This window comes from Octopus sinensis, linkage group LG25 (assembly GCF_006345805.1).
Source record: "Octopus sinensis linkage group LG25, ASM634580v1, whole genome shotgun sequence".
Taxonomy (NCBI): domain Eukaryota; kingdom Metazoa; phylum Mollusca; class Cephalopoda; order Octopoda; family Octopodidae; genus Octopus; species Octopus sinensis.
The window spans coordinates 21,588,221-21,597,547 of NC_043021.1; the positions used below are offsets into that span (position 1 = coordinate 21,588,221).

At 39.0% G+C, this 9,327-nt stretch overlaps 1 protein-coding gene across 1 annotated transcript in view; it reads left to right on the forward strand.

Annotated features, from left to right (window-relative positions):
• The first annotated feature begins 5,347 nt into the window (after positions 1 to 5,347).
• Positions 5,348 to 9,327, forward strand: part of LOC115224531 — a 485,382-nt gene continuing 481,402 nt past the window's right edge. Inside the window, exons 1-3 of the mRNA XM_036513431.1 lie at positions 5,348 to 5,409; positions 6,785 to 6,905; positions 7,663 to 7,679. Coding sequence (XP_036369324.1) covers positions 5,348 to 5,409; positions 6,785 to 6,905; positions 7,663 to 7,679 — 200 coding nt within the window. The remainder of the gene's footprint in view (positions 5,410 to 6,784; positions 6,906 to 7,662; positions 7,680 to 9,327) is intronic.

Below are 9,327 nucleotides of genomic sequence, written 5' to 3' on the forward strand. Positions count from 1 at the left end.
TTTTGTGCATTTTAAAGACATGCTGTCCCTTGAGTGTGTGAGTGCCTGAGTATATATAATTTGTCAATGTGTGATTGTGTGTATGTATGTTTGGATATAGTACGTGGAATTTGTGTGCGTGTGTGTGTGTGTGCATGCGTATGCACTTGTTATATGCAATCTGAATGTTTGTGAGAGGAATGGTGTGTGTATATATAATAGATATATGTGTGTGTTATGTGTGTTTATGTCTATTTGAGTTTTACATGTGATATGTGTGTGTATTGTGTTTTGTACGTGTACACCTTATAAATTATTTATTTCATGTTGAGAGTACCTTACCAAAAACTCTGAACAGTAACTAAACAAAACCAGCAATTCAGTTTCAATTCCAGTTTGAACCCAGTTTACTGTTATGGGGATGGAATACTCTCTATCCCACCATTCATTTTCTCAGCCCACTCCTCCTGGGAGAGTCATGAGGGGGGGTCCTTATGCACCTCACTCCTCCATGTCTTATCAGAAGCAACTATCATCATTACACTTTCTGGGTGGATTCCCAAGCATGACTAACTGAGACCATCTCCTTGGTCTACCCCTAGGTATCCTGCTGGTCATGGGGGTAGAGACCTCATGCAACTTCCTCCTTCATAGAGCCCTACTAGAAGCAACTATCATTACACCTTTTGGTTGGATTCCCAAGCATGACTAACTGAGACTATGGACATTATCTGACTGTCTCACTCTTGGTCTGCTCCTAGGTACTCCTGCCAGTCATAGGATAGTGTCCTCAGGCACCTCCTCCGCAGGGTCCTATTAAAAGCAATCATCATTACATTTTCTGGCTGGATTCCCAACCAAGACAAACTGAGACTATGGACATTATCCAACTGTCTCACTCTTGGTCTGCTCCTAGGTACTCCTGCCAGTCATAGGATAGTGTCCTCAGGCACCTCCTCCACAGGGTCCTATTAAAAGCAATCATCATTACATTTTCTGGCTGGATTCCCAACCAAGACAAACTGAGACTATGGACATTATCTGACTGTCTCACTCTTGGTCTGCTCCTAGGTCTCCTGCCAGTCATAGGATAGTGTCCTCAGGCACCTCCTCCGCAGGGTCCTATTAAAAGCAATCATCATTACATTTTCTGGCTGGATTCCCAACCAAGACAAACTGAGACTATGGACATTATCTGACTGTCTCACTCTTGGTCTGCTCCTAGGTACTCCTGCCAGTCATAGGATAGTGTCCTCAGGCACCTCCTCCGCAGGGTCCTATTAAAAGCAATCATCATTACATTTTCTAGCTGGATTCCCAACCAAGACAAACTGAGACTATGGACATTATCCAACTGTCTCACTCTTGGTCTGCTCCTAGGTACTCCTGCCAGTCATAGGATAGTGTCCTCAGGCACCTCCTCCGCAGGGTCCTATTAAAAGCAATCATCATTACATTTTCTGGCTGGATTCCCAACCAAGACAAACTGAGACTATGGACATTATCCAACTGTCTCACTCTTGGTCTGCTCCTAGGTCTCCTGCCAGTCATAGGATAATGTCCTCAGGCACCTCCTCCGCAGGGTCCTATTAAAAGCAATCAGCATTACATTTTCTGGCTGGATTCCCAACCAAGACAAACTGAGACTATGGACATTATCCGACTGTCTCACTCTTGGTCTGCTCCTAGGTCTCTCCTGCCAGTCATAGGATAGTGTCCTCAGGCACATCCTTCATAAGGCAACTGTCATTGCACTTCCCGGTTGGATTCCCAGGAATGACCAACTGAGACTATGGATGTTATCCAACCATCTCCTTGTTAGCCTACCCTTAGTTTTCCTGCTGGTCACAGGGTAGAGTCTTCAGGCACCTTCCTCATAGGATTATATCATTGTACTTTCTGAATGGATTTCCAAGCATGAGCAACTAAGACTTTGGGCGTTAACCATCTCATTGATGGTTTCTAGAAATGGTAAAAAAAAACTGCCTGTCTTTCAAGAGAGCAAACACTAGAGAACTGCATAGAATTTGTCCTTACCTTCTGTTTCCAAATCCTCCCAGCGCTAAGTTTTTGCCTTTACTTATAAAAGAGGAAGAGAGTGGATAAAATAGATATCAGTTATAGATTTCATATCAGTTACTTATATTGCGTTCCTACAAATATATGGGGGCTTTGTTAGTGCTAGCTACTATTTATTTAAAGAATTCTTAATGGCATTAGAGTGACTGAAAAACTTAGTGCATTCAACTAAATGCTGGTCTAAAGCAAGAACAAAAAAATATGTTCCTTATTTTCTTAAAAGAATTCCATAACTTCTAAAAAAAATTTCCCCCATTCTTCTAAAACTATTAATTTTTTTTTGTTCTTATCTCAAATAAAAAATATCTAATAATTTTTTCTTTTATTTTTTATTATTATTATTATTATTATTATTATTATTATTATTATTATTATTATTATCACTACTACTACTACTACTATTATTATTATTTTTATTACTATTATTATTATTATTATTATTATTATCACTACTACTACTACTACTACTACTGTTATTATTATTATCATTATTATTACTACTACTACTACTACTACTACTACTACTATTATTATTGTTATTTTGAAAAGCAGTTTACTTTTACTTGAATGAGGTTTATAATGTTCACTGGCAATGATTAAAATCGCACTGTCTTTCTCTCAATTTCATTTAAGTGGAAAAGATGGCAGAGAATGGAACTAAATATCTACCTATTTTCTAAGATCAAATAACTCATTTTAGTTTTGAGACTTGCTTTTCGTCCCTGTGTGGTTTGATAAAATAATTATGCATTATATCTTATCATTTCAATCATTTATATCACTTCCCAATAAATCTGGCTTTCAGCCAATGAGAGAGAGCCACTACGTTTTCCTGACTGGCTAGAAATAGAAGCCAGCTGCAACTCAAAGTATGTTGTACTGTCTTGCCCTTTAGTATTTAAGCCAAACATATCTGGCGCAAATATTTTTGCCTGTGTTATGTTCAAAATAGTTCAGACACAACATCTTATGCCTACCCTGCAATGTCATTCTAAATATTGTCAATCACATCAATATTTTGAAGTCAGGAGGTTATTGTTCAAAGCAGTGTGAATAAATAAGCTTTACATTTAACAGAGTAATGGGAACATCAATGGAAAAATCCTATTGACTTTACGAAATCAACAAGATAGTCAAAGCTGAAACGGTTTAGATCATTTTTAAGGCGGCGAGCTGGCAGAAACGTTAGCACGCGGGGCGAAATGCTTAGCGGTATTTTCAGTCAGCCGCTACGTTCTGAGTTCAAATTCCGCCGAGGTCGACTTTGCCTTTCATCCTTTCGGGGTCGATAAATTAAGTACCAGTTTCTCACTGGGGTCGATATAATCGACTTAATACCTGTGTCTGTCCTTGTTTGTCCTCTCTGTGTTTAGCCCCTTGTGGGTAATAAAGAAATAGGTTTAGATCATTTAGGTGGCGAGCTGGCAGAAACGTTAGCACGTCGGGCGAAATGCTTAGCGGTATTTTCAGTCAGCCGCTACGTTCTGAGTTCAAATTCCGCCGAGGTCGACTTTGCCTTTCATCCTTTCAGGGTCGATAAATTAAGTACCAGTTACGCACTGGGGTTGATATAATCGACTTAATCCCCTTGTCTGTCCTTGTTTGTCCTCTCTGTGTTTAGCCCCTTGTGGGTAGTAAAGAAATAGGTATTTTGTCTGCTGTTACGTTCTGAGTTCAAATTCCACCGAGGTCGACTTTGCCTTTCATCCTTTCGGGGTCGATTAAATAAGTACCAGTTTCTCACTGGGGTCGATATAATCGACTTAATCCGTTTGTCTGTCCTTGTTTGTCCCCTCTGTGTTTAGCCCCTTGTGGGTAGTAAAGAAATAGGTTTAGATCATTGGTCTTTTCAATTAGTGCTGGCCTAGTATTGAACGACAGTAAATATGAAGGTTGCGGCTACAAATCAGTATTATTTTAGGAATCCTTCCAGGTCTTCATGTTTTGAGTTTAAATCCTACCAAAGTTAACTTGGCTTTTCATCCATCTGGGGATCAATAAAACAAATTGCCAGTCAAATATTGATTAAGTCCTCTCTACAAATTTCTAACCCTGTGTCTTCATTACAAAATTATTATTTTAACTAATTCTTGAGAATATTTTAGTGGTAGAAATGATTGAGAAATGAACCAAAATGTCTACCTGCTATCTGTGTTTGAATTCCTTCATAGTCTAAAGAAGTGGTTCTCAACCATTTTCTGTCTTTGGAATTCTATTTTACTCCACTGGTCTTCAATAGCCATTCATTGTATATAAATAACTAGCAGTGTCACCCGGCGTTGCTTGGGTTTGTAAGGGAAATAACTATATAAGCATTTTTAGAGATGTAAAGTATAATAGCCATCTCAATATGGCTAACCACAAAGGGGGGGGGTTACTGTAGCTTTTTACGTTCTGAGATTTAATAATACATTTTTAGAGTGTTACTTCCCTTATATATGCCAAAAATGCATTGAAAATGGGAAAAATTGATGGTAAATTTTTTTTAAAATCGTAGACTCATCGTAGACGTGTGCTAATACCCAGAAGGGCTCGATATGAATCACGACTATAAGATACCCGGTTTTGGTTACACTGCACCGCAAAATGTGGGAGTAGTTAGGAATCTAAATCGTAGGAGACAGACAACACACAACCTCTCTTTTATATATAAAGATAAACATAAAAAAATAAATAAAAATATTTTGTGAACTTTAGAAGTATAACCAATTTATTGCACATAAATTATAACTGAATTTTATATGGCCCCACCCCAAGGACCACATGGACTCTGGTTGAGAACCACTCATCTAAACTTTGCCTTTACCCAAATGGGGTCAGGATTAGAATTGGTATCAATTACGTAACAAGTGATATTTTAATAATTTGTATTGCTTCCCAGCCATATGTGTGATTTTATGCCAGCGTTAATCACTGTTATTTCAAGAATTTCTCCTGGTAATTGAATAGCAGAAAGGGTTCAAGCATTATCTAAGAAATCCTTATTCTCAAATTTCTGGAATTCCTAATGGCATTAAGTAATTAGTGAGTATTGATTGGGCTAAATGACAATATAGAAAATCCTTTTGTTTTTGCTTAAAAAAAAACCAGTTCTGAAATTTCTAAATTATTCCCCAGTCTTTTGAAACCATTAATTAATTTATTTTTTAACTTTATCTCAAATAAAATATATTTTAATAACATTTTTTTTTGTTGCTCTTATTTTTGATATTTGTTTTGAAACCAATTCAGTTTAATGAGAATGAATAAATAAATTAAGGCCATGGGGTGGGGTAAAAAAAAATGAGGCATGAAGGACGAGAAAGGAGAGGTTACAAGTCAGAAACAAAAATTAGAGATGGATAGCATCAGGTTAGGGTAGTGACCAACCCATGGGAAGCTGGTGGAGCTATTACTGCATTAGACAAAATACCTGGTGATATTTCTTCCTCTTTTATGATCTGAGTTCAAATGCCACTATGATTGATTTTGCCCATCATCCTTTTGTTTGTTCCTTCTCGAGCCATGCCTGGCTCATAAGGGCTGGTTTCCCGGTTTCCTTGGCATATAGGTTCCCCACCTGGACGGGAATCCAATCCATCACAGGTGAGCTGCAACATGCAGGAGGAAAGAGTGAGAGAAAGTTGTGGCAAAAGAGTCAGCAGAAGTTCACCATTACCTTCTGCCAGAGCCACGTGGAGCTAAGGTGTTTCGCTCATAAACACACACATCGTCCGGTCTGAGATTCAAGCCCATGATCCCTCGACTGCGAGTCCACTGCTCTAACCACTAGGCCATGTGCCCCCACATCATCCTTTTGGAGTTGATAAAAATGTACCAGTTAAGCACTAGGGCCAAGAGGGATGAAATACCTATTTCTTTACTACCCACAAGGGGCTAAACACAGAGGGGGCAAGCAAGGACAGACAAACGGATTAAGTCGATTACATCGACCCCAGTGTGTAACTGGTACTTAATTTATCGACCCCGAAAGGATGAAAGGCAAAGTCGACCTCGGCGGAATTTGAACTCACAACGTAACGGCAGCCGAAATACTGCAAAGCATTTCGCCCGACGTACTAACGATTCTGCCAGCTCGCCGCCTTCTACCAATTAAGCACTGGGTTTGATGTAATCAATCTCCTCGTTCCCTTAAAATTGCTGGCATTGTACCAAAATTAGAAAGAGTTATTCATAAATATCTTTTCACTCTTTCACTACCCCCAATCTATTTAGTCCAGTCAGAAAACATCCACCTCTCTATGATGAGGGATTCTCCTGTGAAACACGTGACTTATCCCTCTTCCTCAGAACAAATCAGATTTCTTTCCACTCATGAACTGTCTATTTACTAATCAATTGCCACTGCAGACCCTCTCGAATTTCCTTTGATTCTACAATTCACCTTGATTAGATTTTAATGCTTGTTTTAGAAAATTACAACCTCATTCTATAAATCTTATTGTTGGTGAATTCTTTGGTGCTGGTGTTCTGGAAGTTGAACTGATGGCTTTTTAACAGACTTCCAGTTTGGATCACTCCTCGTATCACTACCACTGCCATGCACACACTATTTTTGCGCTGATTCAGCTTGATTGAATCTGTGCTGAGTTTATCTTCAGGCTCATTGACACACTTAAGCTCCTGCTCGGTATCAAACCAGAAAAAACTTAGAACTGAACCAAACAGGTTGAGGTCAAGCCATGATAGAACTTGTGACTAACCTGCATTCATATGAATATTGCAGTTCCCCTATATTCCCAGCATGTGAGTTGTCTCCACAAGAAACAAAGGAACTTATGCTACAGTGTTTGGCCAGTCCAATCCCAGAGGAGTGTGGCAGGGATATGAAGCAATCTCTCAAAAAGGTGAGGCTTGCACCAATCTGGCTTTGAATGTAAATTTGGAGGTGTAAGAGAGAGCATGTATAGCAACTACAATGTTATTGATGTCAGATATGGTCGAGAACTTATCTGTCTTCTAAATTTTTAATCCTTATCAGGTGAAGATCTTATTTTTTCTTTCTTCTGTGTGTGTATATGTATGGGGTAGGCAACAATTATAATGAAAGTGTGCCAGTTGTGTCCCGGGGTACCGTGTCAGTCATTTATACTATTACCTTAACAAATGTGTAGTTTTGTGATGCAAGACATCATTGTCTGAAAAATTCCTAAAAAACCATCAAATTATGGAAGAGGTTTGAGCATTTTGGCCAAATGCTTATCTAAGAATGAAGTCACATAGCCTAGTGGTTAGGGTGTTGCAGTCATGATCAGACGATCACAGTTTCAATTCCTTGTAACTAGGTAGTGTATTGTCTGTCTGAGCAAAGCACTTCATTTCGTGTTGCTCCAGTCTGTTCAGCTTAAGTTCTGGTACTAGTTGGGAAGGGAACTCTGTGATGGATTGGTGACCCATCCAGGTTTGGAGTGTTGCAATTGCATTCACTTAAACACTATGGAACTTGTATTAAACCCATAAGTCTCATCAAAGACAACTTTTTTAAGAAATTTTTATTTTTAATTTCTAGAATTTTCCCCATTCTTTCAAAACTATGTACTAATTTCATTTATTTTATTTTTCCTATTTTCTATATTTGTATTTATATTTTATTTTATTTTTTAGATTATTTGTTTTTTTTGGTAGTTTCTTTTTGCACTTTTGTTTTTATTTTTTGCTATGTTTACTACAAATTCAATAAAATTACAATTAGAGTTTTACCATTTCCAGTGGCTTTCATAAATTTACAATGCATTGTCGATTCTTGGTTACTGGTTCCTCACTTGCACAGGCCCACCCCCACTGACGCTACTTTTTAAAGTTGCTGTGTGTGACTGCTGCCACGACTAAGCAAAACACAGCAGGAACAAGAGAGGAAGAGACAACACCAAAATCTAAAGAGAAAAACAAAAAAAATGTGTGCGCAAAGATCATAAAATATAAATGAAATTTTGAATAAAATAAAAAAAAGTACAACTAATAACAAAAATAACAACAATGACAAAAATAGTAAGAAAAACATAATTACTAACATTGATAATAAAAGTGAAAGTAGTGAAAGCAACAACACATTGTAATAACAACAAAAATGACAACAACATATGTAATAATAACAACAGTGATATAGGCGCAGGAGTAGCTTGATATAGTAGCTTGCTTACCAACCACATGGTTCTGGGTTCACTCCCACTGCATGGCACTTTGGGCAAGTGTTTTCTACTATAGCCTTGGGCCGACCAAAGCCTTGTGAGTGGATTTGGTAGATGGAAACTGAAAGAAGCCCATCGTATATATGTATATATATATATATATATATATATGCATGTGTGTGTTTGTGTGTCTGTGTTTGTCCCCCTAGCATTGCTTGACAACCGATGCTGGTGTGATTACGTCCCCGTTACTTAGAGGTTCGGCAAAAGAGACCGATAGAATAAGTACTGGGCTTACAAAAGAATAAGTCCCAGGGTTGATTTGCTCGACTAAAAAGGTGGTGCTCCAGCATGGCCGCAGTCAAATGACTGAAACAAGTAAAAGAGTAAAGAGAAAAGAGAGAGTGATGATTATCAGCATTTAGTGTCGGGTTTTCCATACTGGCATGGGTCAGATGGTCTGATTGGGGCTGGTAAGCTGGAGAGCTGTGCCAGGCTCCAGTCTGACCTGGTTTGATTTCTACTGCTGGGTGTCCTTCTTAATGCCAACCACTCCAAGAGGGTAGTGGGTGCCTTTTGTGCATCACTGGCTCGGGTGCCTTTTATGTATGGCTGGCATGGGTGCGTGATGTGTTTTCTTAAGCACAGCAAATCACCAAAGGTTGTGACCACTTGTCATCACATCCGTGAGGCTCAACATCCAAAGATCATGCTTCACCACCTCATCCCATGTCTTCCTGGGTCTATCTCTTCTGCAGATTCCCTCCACAGTTTGAGAATAGCACAGCATTATAACCAACAACAGCAGCAGTGGAGGCGCAAAGGCCCAGTGGTTAGGGCAGCGGACTCGCAGTCGTAAGAACGCGGTTTCAATTCTCAGACCGGGCATTGTGAGTGTTTATTGAACAAAACACCTAAGCTTCATGAGGCTCCGGCAGGTGTGTGTGAACCCTGCTGTACTCTTTCACCAAAACTTTCTCTCACTCTTTCCTCCTACTTCTGCCTCAAAGCAGAGGAACCATGGTGTAATCCACTATGGTGTGGTAAACTTTCAGACCCTAGTCTAGATTGCGAATCCTCTGTACCCCAGGATGGTTCAGTTCTCTACCCGTTAAAAGCCACCATTAACGGAATGAGGATA